Source organism: Arachis stenosperma, chromosome 3 (genome assembly GCF_014773155.1).
Source record: "Arachis stenosperma cultivar V10309 chromosome 3, arast.V10309.gnm1.PFL2, whole genome shotgun sequence".
NCBI classification, from domain to species: Eukaryota; Viridiplantae; Streptophyta; class Magnoliopsida; order Fabales; family Fabaceae; genus Arachis; species Arachis stenosperma.
In genome coordinates, this window is record NC_080379.1 from 5,257,353 (window position 1) to 5,271,754 (window position 14,402).

The 14,402-nt window shown below is 35.6% G+C and overlaps 4 protein-coding genes across 4 annotated transcripts; 3 read left to right on the plus strand and 1 right to left on the minus strand.

Annotated features, from left to right (window-relative positions):
- The first annotated feature begins 2,060 nt into the window (after positions 1-2,060).
- LOC130969828 (D-ribulose kinase) lies at positions 2,061-6,679 on the plus strand. Its single transcript, XM_057895724.1, has 9 exons — positions 2,061-2,215; positions 2,303-2,487; positions 2,609-2,748; positions 2,959-3,211; positions 3,289-3,421; positions 3,663-3,751; positions 4,007-4,284; positions 5,983-6,052; positions 6,194-6,679. The coding sequence occupies exons 1-9, from the start codon at positions 2,158-2,160 to the stop codon at positions 6,398-6,400; spliced, it is 1,413 nt and encodes a 470-aa protein (XP_057751707.1). The 5' UTR covers positions 2,061-2,157; the 3' UTR covers positions 6,401-6,679.
- A 1,176-nt stretch (positions 6,680-7,855) lies between these two features.
- On the plus strand, positions 7,856-10,311 carry LOC130970857 (F-box protein SKIP19-like). Its single transcript, XM_057897061.1, has 3 exons — positions 7,856-8,296; positions 9,099-10,059; positions 10,199-10,311. The coding sequence occupies exons 1-2, from the start codon at positions 7,908-7,910 to the stop codon at positions 9,919-9,921; spliced, it is 1,212 nt and encodes a 403-aa protein (XP_057753044.1). The 5' UTR covers positions 7,856-7,907; the 3' UTR covers positions 9,922-10,059; positions 10,199-10,311.
- A 680-nt stretch (positions 10,312-10,991) lies between these two features.
- On the plus strand, positions 10,992-12,670 carry LOC130965363 (serine/threonine-protein phosphatase 7 long form homolog). Its single transcript, XM_057890132.1, has 3 exons — positions 10,992-11,060; positions 11,585-12,327; positions 12,415-12,670. The coding sequence occupies exons 1-3, from the start codon at positions 10,992-10,994 to the stop codon at positions 12,668-12,670; spliced, it is 1,068 nt and encodes a 355-aa protein (XP_057746115.1).
- Positions 12,671-12,878: 208 nt separating this feature from the next.
- On the minus strand, positions 12,879-14,402 carry LOC130965364 (uncharacterized). The gene has a single exon (XM_057890133.1). The coding sequence runs from the start codon at positions 14,400-14,402 to the stop codon at positions 12,879-12,881; it is 1,524 nt and encodes a 507-aa protein (XP_057746116.1).

Sequence of the window (14,402 nt, forward strand, 5' to 3'; positions counted from 1 at the left end):
GGTGCAAACTGTATTTATTTATGAGTACAAAATTCTAATAAATATAAGTACAAATTATATATATTTTGTGTATAAAATTTCTAAAAATATAAATATAAATTATTGTTGATTCAATAATAATAAAAAATAATTATATTTACTAGTTATATAATATTGCTCTTGTACAAAATATATATATGAGTAGCATTGTCGTCGTCTAAAAGAAAATGTTGACTAAATTCTAAGAGGAGGGTTGTACTAGATTATTGACAAATAACATGAAAAAAATTGTCGAATTTTCATTATGGGTGATGTGATATATATACGAGCATATATTAAATTACATAAATTAAAAGGTCTGTCGAGACTTTACTTAGAAGAGCAGTTGGCGAATAGTCTTTTAACAAAAAAGTAAAAAGAGGTCAGAGAAATATTTATGACATCTTATCGTTTAATTAATGTAACACATTATATATCTAGCGAAACAGCTTATAGTTATTGATGCATGTTTGCATTGCATGTATGCATGGAAGAGTACAAGCAAAGAATAGATAGAATGAAGAGGAATTTTGTTTCCAATTGAATCCACCTTGTGTGGATGGATGTTATTACTAGCTTTATATATATATGGCACATGCATGAGATAACCTTTTCATTTTTTAAGTGGTCCTCTTAATTTCATTTTTTGATGCTTGTGAATTGTGACTGTGACGAGAAGCTAGCACTAGCTGTCACCTCTAAATATATCTCACAACATTTACTAGTTACTAGTGGCGACTCACATGCAACTGGGGACATACATATCTATTTTTGAGAGCTTAGGTAGTTAGTTATGTTCATTCCAACAATCATAATTTTCATCTTCCCTTGTTTGGACCTAAAAATTGAATAAACGAGTTACGTTTCATGCCACGACAGCATAGGTCCCTACTTAGTTCCTTCTACCATTTCCTAATTGTACCTTCTTGCACGATCCATAGGAGATGAGAGTTGATACTCTAAAAAACTCTTATATGGATTCTAAAGTCTAAAAATGTTGATATTTCATATTTTCGTTAGAATTAGATACGTGCATTGTGGTATAGTATTTAATAGAGGTTCGATTAAATTCACCAATATTTATTTGAGAAAAAATGTAGTCTCTAGTGGCATAACTTGACTACTTGTGCATAATTTTCTCCCCCTATTTCTGTGCTTTTTGCCTTTTTGGACATATACCTCTTTTCCTTTTCTTTTTATGTCTATTTTTGATGGGTCTTACAATATCTTATATTTTTTTTGGAGAGTGGATCTTCTCAAGTAAAAGAAAAATTGGATGAGTATTTAATCTAATTATTGATTTTTTTTTATTTATTTCTGAACCTACTTATAGAATTAAAAGTGAGAGATCACACTATATTCTATCAAGTGTTAAAAAAACTAGAGAGAATCCATTTCATTTTTTTTTTGTCTGATCATGCAAAAATCATTCACAGTTTAAAAAAAATGGTAAAACTATGGCACGATGTCGTATTCGTAAAAGTAAAGATAAGTTATATTTAACAAAAATATCAAAGTATTTTACTTCATTGAAAATGATAAAAAATTTTAAAATATCTTTATTTTTTTCATCATCTTCAACTTATAAAACCACAACCCGTTTTTTCTAAATTAAAAGCTTCTATAAATCTCCACTATTACCACAATTACAATCTTAACTGCCTTTTAACGTCATAACAACACCTATTTCAGCAGACTTAGAATTAATCAATCGTAGATCTAACTTTTATTTAAAAGTTTATTGCTAATCAATAGATTGTTACATAATTCAAACTCTCAACATTTACTTAAAAAAACTAGTGAGCTAATTACTAGATCAATCCAAATTGGCTTATCTTTAGAAAAATTTTGTTTTGGTGTACAGCTTATCTCTAGATTAATCTTTATACATTGATAATCGCCACACATATATATACCTAATGGGCTCTATTAGGCCCATATTTTCGAAGACCCAAACTGACTACTGAGAACATGGGCCTCCCTCTCTTCTACTATACACATTCTTTTAGACGTTTTCCTCATTCTGACCAAAAACTATTTTTCTTTTGAAACTTAAAAAATAAAAAATATTTCTGAGTACTTAGCTTCCTCCTCAAGTCCCTTATCCAGGACAGTGGGAAAAGAAAGCTAAGAGCAGAAATGTTAGGCGCAATTTCAGTAACCCACCTTGCACCTTGGACATCAATCCAGAAATTTGGTACTATAACCTTTCACTGTCACCAACTTATACTAATGATGCTTTGAACATAATATAACATATTATTATTATTATTATTATTATCAGGAAATGGATCCTTTTCTAGTAAGTTAAGAAGACAAAGGGCAGCATCAATGTCTGTGGGTGTTGAAGAAGCAAGTGAAAGCCTCTATCTGGGGTTGGACTTTGGCACTTCCGGTGCCAGGTTTGCCATCATTGACAAGGGTGGCACAATTCAGGTTGAGGCAAAGAAAGAGTATCCTCTCTACAAGGTAGAATGTTTGAATTTTATAGTATGGTTATAATCTTAGTATAGAGGTAGGGGGAATTGTTAATTGTTAGTGATTGTATATATTAATGCTACTAAGATTCCTGTTTCTCTTGTCTAGAAAGAATGGAGAGTCATATGATTGGGTACTCTCATGGAAGGAGACAATGTTCTTGCTACTTGAAGATGTCCCACTTGAGCTTCGCAAACACGTCGTTTCGATTTCTCTTGATGGCACTTCTGCAACTACAATCATTGTTGATAGGTGAATAATGATCATTCAATAGCAATTTCTTTCATGTAATTGTTTAGAGAGTAAAGTGGAGCATCTAAACACTTGAAAAGTCCATGCATAACACCCATGAATCTGAAAATATCAACTTTTCATCAACAATTCCGATACTGCCTGTTAGAGTAGCTGAATCCTGATAATGCATATGAATTCTGAAGTAGAGATATAAATCTTGTATGTCAGGGACACTGGAGAACCAATATGGAGACCTTTTCTTTACAATGAGAGTTGTCCTGATGCACTTCCAATGGTTAAATCCATTGCTCCTCCGAACCATACAGTTTGCACCGGCTCGTCCACTCTATGTAAGCTCGTCGAATGGTGGATCAATGCCGGTTCAAATAAAAAATCAGCTCTTTTGTTGCACCAAGCAGATTGGCTTTTGTGGCTTCTTCATGGGAAGCTAGGAATTTCAGACTATAATAATGCTCTCAAGGTGTTATTTAATAATCTCTAGCATTTTGTGTTGCAATTTTTATGACAGGAAACTAACCATTGTTTTGTTTTTCGCAGGTTGGCTATGATCCTGAGGCGGAATCATATCCGCCGTGGCTAGTGTCTCAACCATATTCTCATCTTTTGCCTTCAGTTCTTGCTCCAGGAACTCCAATTGCTTCTTTAAAGGAGGAAATTGCAAGTAAATATGGTATGTTTCAATGAGAATCCATACCTTCCAAACTTAAACTTCAAATGTCAGTTTTGGCACCCTTTTTCTTATTCCTAGATTTCTACTACTTCCACTTTGATTTATGCCACCTTGGTATTCTGTTCTCTTTGAATGAGTAAACATTTTGTTGTAATGCAACAAAATTTTATTTGTACTTCCAGGGTTGAAAACCTTGCTGCTTTAAAATTGAAAATAATTTTTGTTGTGTGAATCCTTTCAGGTTTTCAGAAAGACTGTGTTGTATGCACTGGAACAACTGATAGTATAGCTGCATTTCTTGCTGCACGTGCCAATCTGCCAGGTCAAGCAGTAAGTTTTTTAAACTTCATCTTTTCTTTAATCACAAGTATTCATGATCTGCCATACTCTCATTATAGACACAGCTTAATCTTGTTATATAAGAAACTTCAGCTTCAAGAATGTTAAATATGTTGTTCCATTATTCATCTATATCATTATTTTGCATCTAAATCTTTCTCCTAGGCCATTTGATTAGACATTCATTAATCCTATTCTCAATTATTAAACTAAAGCTTGTTTTTCAATCATATTCTTGTTGAATAGGTCACTTCTCTGGGTTCAACACTTGCTATTAAGCTATTGAGTAACACAAGAATTGAGGATTCAAGGTTTGGTGTGTATAGCCATCGCCTTGATGATAAATGGCTTGTTGGCGGTGCTTCAAACACTGGTGGGGCTGTTCTTAGACAGCTTTTCACTGATGATCAATTAGAGGAATTGAGTGAACATATTGATCCTTCAAAAACCTCTCTTCTAGACTACTATCCCCTCCCAAAAACTGGTGAAAGATTTCCTGTGGCAGATCCAAACTTGGCTCCAAGGTACTTAATCCTTTATGATTGTTGTTAGAATACAGAGTCTTTGAAATTTAGTTCCCATATAAATTTAGCTTTGATTGGATATTGTTTTCATATAATTCAGCTCTAAATTTGTTAGAATCTCACAGTTGTGGATTATTTTTCTTTTTAAGATTTTTCCTCCTATTCTGTTTCAGTATCACAGTATGCATTATAAATTAAAATTTTGCCATTGCTAAGGTTTAAACTTTAAAATTGAATAATATTAGATGTAATAAGTGTGTAATTATAAATGTTACATGTATGAAATTATAAATGTTAAGTTAAATAAGATAACTTTGAGATTTTGCCCTTGCAAAGGGTCAACTGGTTGTAATTGAGATTTGAGGGTGGTACCAGTTCTTAAGAAAAATAACAGTATTTGAGTATTTGACTATACATTGATTGCGGGACAACAATTTATTTCATTGTTAAAATATGCATTTAATTTCACTGTGTAGGACTTAATTTGATTGGGATCTTGTCTGCCCCTTATTACTGGTTATGTCTGAGCCAATATTTGGTAAGAAGAAAAGAGGTCTTAAATTCTACATATAGAATCGGCCTTAATGATTGCTTCATTTATTGTACTGTGAGTTGTGACAAAGCTCAATTTAGTTTGAGAAAGGAGAAAGTCTATCTCAACCATGCGTGTCAGACTGTCAGGACATACTATTTAATACTCTATTAAAGTGAATGAAATAACATTTTTAAACTTTTTTGAAAACATTTGTGAAAAATGTAAGATTGAATTGTGAAAACATATTATATATTAAAGTGTCTTTTGCTTTTTTCGACCTCGACAGGAGGTGTCAACCAAGTTTGTATCAAGATTTCAATTCGAGGAGCAGATACGACTTTTTTTGTAGGTTGCTCTTAGGATTTAGAGATTATGCTCAATAGAAGTGTAAAAACAAACAAATAAATAAATAATTATAAAAAGTAAGAAGTAAGAAAGAACAAGTACAAACAATAAAGAATTGAAAATTACAAAATTTGTATTAAAATATGCAAAAATTGACAAGAACTTGAATGAAAATAACAGAAAGAAAATAACATAATTGAAATGACTTAAAGAGAAAACGGAGTCTCCCAATATTTATATGGACTCGTGATTCATGTTTCCGGTGTGACTAGGAAATTTTAGAATGAATGGAAGCTTCCCAGTTTATTGAAACTTACTTATTTATAGAGAAAAAATCCTAAGCTAATTGATATAACCTTAGATTTCAAGTAAACTTGCTCTTCAAGTAGTTTTGGACTTTAAGTAGTCTTAAACCTCAAATAATCATGGACTTCAAGCAAACTTAGACCTCAAGTAGTCTTGAATCTCTAGTAAACTTGGGCACCAAGTATAAGATAATTTGACCATCAAGCCTAGCCCATTCTTATTTTCTTTAACCATGGTGTGCTTCATGCATATATAATTTTCGACTTTAACTGTCGAATTCTTTTCGACATCGACCATTTGGCACAACACATACCCATATAGCTATGGATATTCGTATAACACTAAAAGTTGTAAGAGTAACTTGCTTTGCATTGTACACCTATCTTGTCTGCATATATCTTAGTTCATTTGATTTTGCAATTAATCTGTCAAAAAAGCAACACATGCTGCACATTCCAAAGACTCTCCTCATTTCAATTATTATTTACCTAATTGAATTCATGTTTCCGTAGGCTACTACCACGTCCAGAGGATGATGTTGAGTACTTGCATGGGATATTGGAATCCATTGCACGTATAGAGGTAATAGTGTCTTTTGCTTCATATTTTCACATTTTTAAGGACCCTTTTGGATCCAAAAAATGTTGGGGGGTCTCAGACATCATTAAATTAACCAGAGCCTAATGTAAAGGACTCTCTTGTTTTGTGTGGCATTATTTTTAGGCCAAGGCATATTCGTTGCTGAAGGAGCTAGGGGCAACAGAGGTAGAAGAAGTTTTGACAGCAGGGGGAGGATCCAAAAATGAAAAGTGGACTAAGATTCGAGAGAGGGTGCTTGGTTTGCCTGTGAGGCGTGCAAATCAGACGGAGGCTGCATATGGTGCTGCTTTGTTGGCAGTAAAGGGTCATCAACAAAACCAAAATATTTAGAAACAAAAAAATTAGCAAAAAACAACCAAAATTTATATTATTTAATATTAATTAATTATTTAATAATTAATAAATATTAAATAAGATAAATTCTTATTTTTTTTTTGTCTTCCTAATATTGCTGTTTACAAAAATAGTAGCTACTTTTTAGTTTTTACTTTGTGGATAAAGGTGACAAAGATTATTACAATGCAACATGTCAATGATGTATCCTCTCGTGTGAAAAGCTTTACATTATTTTCTTATGTATTTGATTTGATCCGATGTTTATTTCTCTTCTTTTTTTTGTGTTTATTATTGATTAAGAGGATGAGATTAAGTATAAAACATCTTATTAATTAATAATGTAGATTAACATGACATATATTGATATAGCAAAGTCTTATTATGAAATTAATATATTACACGGCTTCCCATCACATACTATATACTTTGATTATTAAAATATTTAAACAAATTTTAATTATGAAATTAATTATTCTTTAACTTCTTATTTTGTTAGATAAATTAATTCCGATACAGAATGTCCATCTATCTATTATATACAAGAAATATGAAAAGAATTTGGTGTCCAAATTCCTTTTCCTAAAATGCCATAACTTATAAAAGAAAAACATTTTTTGTTATTTCAAAAATTTGAATCTGAAATCTCTTAATTAAAATAATAAATATTTACCATATTGAGTAACTTTATTTTCGTTACAATTATACATGTTTAATTTATAAAAAAGATATATATTTAATTTATAAAAAAGCCGTGCTTATATGCACTATATATAGGTAAAGGGATTGATATATGAGAATTTAAAAAAACTTAAAAAATTGTTATATCTTTATAAAATAATTATGATGAGAATTACTTTCTTTTTAGAATTTGACGAGATTGATTAAAAAAAATGAGTTAACAATTAAAATATAATTATGTTCTATGTGTGTCACTAAAGTCAATCACCAATATAAAATATATATTAAAATATAAATATATATATATATTAAAAATAAATTAAACCACACATAAATATATTAATAATTAATTTTGATATGCGAATATTTTTTTATTAAAATGTGTTATGTTCCAATTAATATGTATTACTCTATTTTAATCTTGCATTTAACCCTATTAAAAATGGAAAAGGAACTATTTTAGTTGTCAGCAAAAAACCAAAAATCTTAAATGAAAAGGATATGAAAATTTAGTTAAATTAATTAAATAATTTAATAATTTTTAACTATTAACTCTGTGTGATTCTACTCTAGGTTTTACCAAAATCTTTCCATTCCAAAATATTCAATGCACCGTGACGGTAAACGTTTCAAGAGAAAGTAACGGAAAATAGATCGGATCTTGAGGATTGCGGAACACGAAACACGATTTTAGCTCTCGCTACTCACTAATATTTTTTAATAAGAAGCTTCATGGCAAATTGCATGAAAGAGAAACCCTAATTCATTTGTTTTTTCAACAAATCAATACCCTCACCAGTCACCATCATCTCTTTGTTCGTCAATGCCATGGGAAAACAATCTATTATTGCGACCCAAGAACAGAACCCGTCATTGGGACACGAATCCGTTGTTGCGTCCCAGAGCCTGCACCACGGGCACGAGGAACTGGCTGGATCTTCCATACGAAATGACTCTCCTCATCATGACGAAACTCGGTGCGTTCCATATCCTTACCAGTGCCCAGAAAGTGTGCAGGCTATGGCATAGCATCTCCATGGATCCATTCTTGTGGCGCACCATTGACATGTGCAACCTGGGGCGTGAAAAGTATATGGCCTACGATTTGCGTAAGATGTGCCGCCACGCAGTTGATCGAAGCCGTGGCCAGTTGGTGGATTTTGAAGTCCAGGGTTTTGGTGTCAATGGTCTTCTCAATTACATTCTTGATTCGTAAGTTCAAATACATTTTCTCTTTTTCAATAATTTTTTTTCTTTCATTTTCTGTTTTGGAAACAATAAAACTAGTGATCTTAATCCATCCGAATTGGTCTATTAGTCAGTTTACTTATCTATTTATACAAGTGTATGCAGCCATCTTTGATACAAAAATGCTACATGCATGCAAATCTAAAATCAACCACTAAATCAGTCATTATATATTTGTGAAAGCAAATATATTAAGTAGATATTAAAATTAATCATAAAATATACATTAAAATATGAAATATATATTAAAAATAAATTAAATTATACATATATTTATATACAAATATTAATGTACAAATAATATTTTTATTGTGTATGAATTCTATGAATCTTATTTTTAATATATATTTTATAATTTAATATGTATTTTGCGGTTGATTTCGATAGCATGAATGTAAATAGAATTTATGTTTGAAAAGGATTTAAAAAATTCAAAGCCTAGCTAGATTAATTTGAATAATCTAAGCCTTTGTATGGGTGGTTTAGAATAGTAAGATGATATATAGCTGAAATTCTATTAGACATGTTTAATTAAACACACTTTGATGCGTTAGATGTTAAGATTTCAATTACATAAAAATTGTTCTTTTTAGACTTGTTTAATTAAACACACTTTGATATATCAGATGTTCAGGTTTCAATTGTTTTATGTGAGTAGTTATTTTCAGCTATTTGTTTAAATCAATATCTTCTTTATCGTCACTTTTTCTTTTATAACTTTTTTCTAGCACACATTGTTGAGCATGTTTGTATTATCATTCTACAGGGGATGTCATCTGCGATGTCTATGTCTTGTTCAATGCAATGATGATAGCGATTGGGAGTTTCTAGAATTAAGGAAGATGGCCCCAAAGCTTTCGGTACTAGAGGAACTTGATCTTACCTTTTGTCATATATCTATATTTGAATTGGAAGCTATTGGTCAAAGTTGTCCTCTGTTAAGATCCTTGAAGTTGAGGGGAGGCAGATCCATGGGAAACGAAGCAGCATATATTATTTCAGGAAATATGCCCATGTTACGCCATCTCGAACTTTATGAAGACTCCTTAAATCATGAGGGCTTGCTTGCAATTCTTAAGGGTTGTCCTCATCTTGAATATCTAGATTTACAAAATTGTCGTCATCTTAAGTTGCAAGGGAAATTGAGGAGAAAATGTGTTAGACGCATCAAGAATTTAAGATACTTAGATGCATCCACGCAAGAATACTATCGATTTAGTTCTGGACGATTGCTGAAGTCATCAAAAGATTATGCTGATATTTCATCTCGGATATTATGGACATCAAAAGATGCAGATCAGGATGAGAATGAAAACATGTTTAAAAAGGGTGAGGGTGAGGTACCAAAAGGGTCAACTGTGGAATATGATGAAATGCAAGATTATTGGGAGGATATAGATGCTATGTGGGCAATTGCGAAAAGTAAAAGATTGCATCAAAGAAAGAGGAATAAGCCTAAAGGGTTTCAAGGATATCATAGAGAAAAGAAGAACACTAAATCCAATGAGAAGAAACATGGAAGAAAGACAAAGACAGGGAGGAGGATTGAGCATGAAAGCATAGTGTGTTTTGAAAAGGAGTTTGGGTAAACAAAACCAGGATGTGGATGCGCACGGTCGCTGTTCTGAAAAAAAAAAAAGATAGCAGTGAATTGAAGGGCAAAAGATGTTACAACTTACACGTGATGTAAAGAAAGGGCAGTGAAGTGAAACTCAGTAACATAATACGTAAGCCAAGTTTATTACAAACTAGTTTCTAACTTTTTAAGAAATAAAATAAAAAGAATTCATAAAAAGTAAGCACGGTAATGGTGTCTTATCCTTTTTTTTCCTTGTTACTATTTTTCTATGTTATTAAAAATTTTAGTGTCTAAACGATGGAGTCACCAACCATGGAGCAGTGCGTAGGAATCATTTGAAGGGAGAAGAAGAAGAACCGAATCGGCATATGAGGCTGGATAATGGATATATTGTTTCGGGTCAGGCCAACGGGTTGAGTTGGGTCCTATCAATAAAAAAAATTATATTTATCTTTTTTTAAACTAATTTATCACTATTAAAAACCTCAAAAAAAAGTCAATGGACTTTCATTGTCCACGTGTCAGTCACAGATTGATTCAAGAAAGTTAGCCATTGTAGCCACCAAACAACCATTGTTACCATAGACCGCATCAATTTAATTTGATCATAGCAGGCACATTATTGATAGCATAATTGGGGGCAATTTACATAAATAAATAAAGTGGGAGAATTATTTACGTAAATGTGCAAATCTGTTTCTTGTTACCATTTTGTGCAAAATGCATTTTTATGTAAACCGTGGCAACCCACCACGGTTTCAAAACATACATAAACCGTGGGAGGTCACCACGGATTAGGAGGAAATTGGTTTACATGTAAACCGTGGGAGGCCATGACGGTTTATTAGGGAAATTTGGTGTGCATAAACCGTGGTGACTCACCACGGTTTATGAGGAAACAAATTTGAACGTAAAACCCGGTAACCCACCGCGGTTTACGTGTATCTATATATATATGTAATCCGCTGAAGGTAGGGACGGATTCATTTGTAACCTTTGGCAAAAAATTGGATTCATTGTGGTAGAGAGAGTTTGGGAAAAGGTTTGGAGGCAGTGAAGTAGAAGTAGGTGGTGGGGCCAATGGAGGATGAGGATCGATTGTACCGACTAAATGGCATCGCTCACGTGGCAGGAAATATCGACGAAGAGGTTAGTAACTGTTATTGTTATTATTATTGTAATTAAATGTAATTCAAATATAGCAATTGATATGTTAGTAGGAATATATCTAGTAAATATTTTTACTGCAAAAGAACCGGTCGGACCGGCCGGTTTACTGGAAAACCGGTCGAACCGGCCGGTTTTTTAACAGTTTTTTTACGGTTTTTTATTAAATTCATGTATTTAAAATTAATGTTAGGTTTTTTAATAATTTTATTTAATATTTAATTAAACCGGTTGAACTCCGGTTTAACACCCGGTGGAAGCATTAAACCATTGAACCAGTAACCTCACCGGTTCATTGACCGGTCCGGTTGTCGCAACCTTGGTTTTTAGTATTTTTGCACAATATTTTGTTATGATTATTGTATTTTATTCAAAGGTTTTTTTCATGAATTTAAACTGTTAATTTGTTGTTGTGAGTGCACAGTTATCTTAGCAGGAGTATTATGTATGTTGTTGTTTGTAATGGTTGTATGTTAAGGGATTTATTTATTTCGAATGTTTTGCAGCCTAGTAGGGTTATTACAGCCGTTAGGCGGCAGCAGAATATGCCGTTACATGACCGGATTATACCTTATCTGGAGACTGCGGGGTTGTATCATCTTGCTAGGCTAAACAGTCAGTGGTTTTGGGTTGATGAGTCTCTGATTAGCGCATTTATTGAGCGTTGGCGTCCGGAGACCCACACGTTCCATATGCCGTTTGGTGAGTGCACCATTACTCTACAGGATGTCGCGTATCAGCTGGGTTTGCCGATTGATGGTGCACCCGTTAGTGGGTGCTTGACTGAGTTTGAGAATCTGATGGAACACGGTAGACCGGCATGGGTGTGGTTCCGGGAGTTGTTCGGGGAGTTACCACCGCAGAGTAAGGTGAAGCAGATGACAGTGTGCTACACCTGGTTCCACGAGAGGTTCCGTGTTCTCCCTGCAGATGCTACTGATGAGACCGTTCGTGTATATGCACGCGCTTATATCCTGATGCTGTTGTCGTCTCAACTGTTTGCGGACAAGAATGCAAACAGGGTACACCTTCGCTGGTTGCCTTATTTGGCATCATTGGAGGACTTGGGCAGATATAGCTGGGGATCCGCTGCACTAGCCTGGTTGTATAGGTGTCTTTGTCGTGGTACAAACAGGAACGTCGTTAACTTGGCTGGGCCGCTACACCTACTACAGTCTTGGATTTTCTGGAGGTTTCCCACTCTGAGGCCCACAGGTTTTGACCGGTTTGGTTTTCCGCTTGCTTCTAGGTATGATTTAAAAATATGCGTTCATAAATTGTAAAAATTGGTACTGTGTTAAGGTTTGTTTTGACATGATTTCAATTTAAATGGTAGGTGGGCGGAGTTTGTTCCGAGGAACGATGCAGGGGCACAGAGATTAGTTTCCGCACGCCTTGCACTTGATCGGTTGCTTGTCCACGATGTGAGTGACTTATTTATTACTTATGGTGGATCTAGTTTTTCTTACATGGCACTGCCTCATGAACGTCTTACTGATTCTATGCAGTTTGTGTGGGAGCCTTATTCTTCTGCTGATGTTACTGCTGTTATTCATCCGGAGATACTAGTTGATCAGCACCGACGGCTATAGACGGCCGTCACTAGCCTGATATATTTTGCTGCCATCGAGTGGCATCAGGTGGATAGGGTTCTACCCCAGTTCGGCGGTGTTCAGCCTCCCCCAGATGTAGCTCTGAACATAGATTGGCTACATGCGAAGGATGGTAGGGGTGGGGACCGGTGGTTTCCTTCATATTATCGGGAGTGGCACCAGTATTGGGAGAACCGGCATCAGTCGGTCATATGGGTCGATCGTGTCCTCGACCCTGGTCCATCATCAGATTACCTAGAGTGGTGGTGCCGTGTGGCGCACAGGTTCCTATCCTCGACTCTGCATTTTCCCCCTCTACAAGGGCGAATGCTATCGGCAGGATGTTCGAATTTCCGTCCTGAGCTATCGCCAACAGGAGCGTCCCTCCATACTTCCCATACAAGTGGGTACCATCAATACTGACGAGTGGCTTGCAGTGCCGGAATGCCTCGACACAGGGAGGAAATGTCCAGAAAAGTCGGTGAAAGTACACCGTCGACTCATCAACAGCACCACCAATCTGAACCGGAGACGTCTTCAGCACCGTGATTGTTCCCGGCATTGTTGCCTCGATCCCTAGCATCCAACGGGGCAACTCCGCGTAAGACTCTTCCCAATCTCCATATATTTCAGCCACAGCCTTCTGCTTAGCCAACCAGACCTTCCTGTAACTAGGCCTGAAACCGTAATCAGCTTCTGTCGCTTGTTGAAGTACCTTTACCGTAACCGCAGCATCCGCCCTAACCATAGGAAGAATCCTCGCACATATAACGTTATAATCCAGCTGACGGTGATCACTTGAGATAGAAGTTGCGAGGCACGTGTGTGGCCCGTTGTACCTCCTAACCTCCCAAGTTCCCTTTCGTGCACGAAGCGCTACACGAACCAACCAAGTGCAACCCTTGCCGAATTCCTTGCATTTTCCATGATACTTCAAATGATCCGATTCGATGACTCTGTACTCAACACCTCGCCGGATGCTATAGTCCTTCACACTGAGCACAACTTCATCTTTACTCTGGAAAGATTGCCCAATCTCGAATTCTGTAGAAGATCTACCCACTCTGTTACCACTGTCTTCCTGTTGACCAAGAGCTTCCAAGTTTAGTGTCGAGAAGTGTGGAGGGTATTGATGAGAAGCAGAACTTGAAGGCCGATGTTGCGCATCAGGATCGCCGCCTGTGTTTTCGTCGCTGTCACCATCGATATCAACAGGCTCCTCGTCAGATTCATCGTCACGCATTGCATTCTCTACTTGATCAGGTCCACCAAAGTCTTCAACATAAGGCACGAGGCCACCACCGGTACCCACTACGTTGGGAGGCTCAATGACTGCTGCATGCTCCAAAGGGACAGAACCGACAACCTCCGTTTGTTCTAAGTCAGCCGCAAAAGAAGGTGATTGAACCGGAGGAAGATGCGGTCTGACCGCAGGCATCGAACTAGATGCACCACCCGCGGAAGCTACGCAAGGAACTGGAGCGGATGCCCCAGAACTATCGACGCCAACCTCCAACTTCGCAAACAACTCATGGATTCTGATCTCCGGAAAACTCCTTACGCAGTAGAAGAGAACCCGAATATCTTCATCAGACTTAACGGGAAAGGTTTCGTACTGAACACCGGTCGAGACAACCGCCATGGGAATCTTGTAGAATAGTTTCTTCACCCACTTGCAACCCAACACGCCAAGCTTCTCCAAGATGCTGTTCTTCAAGTCCGACAAACTCAT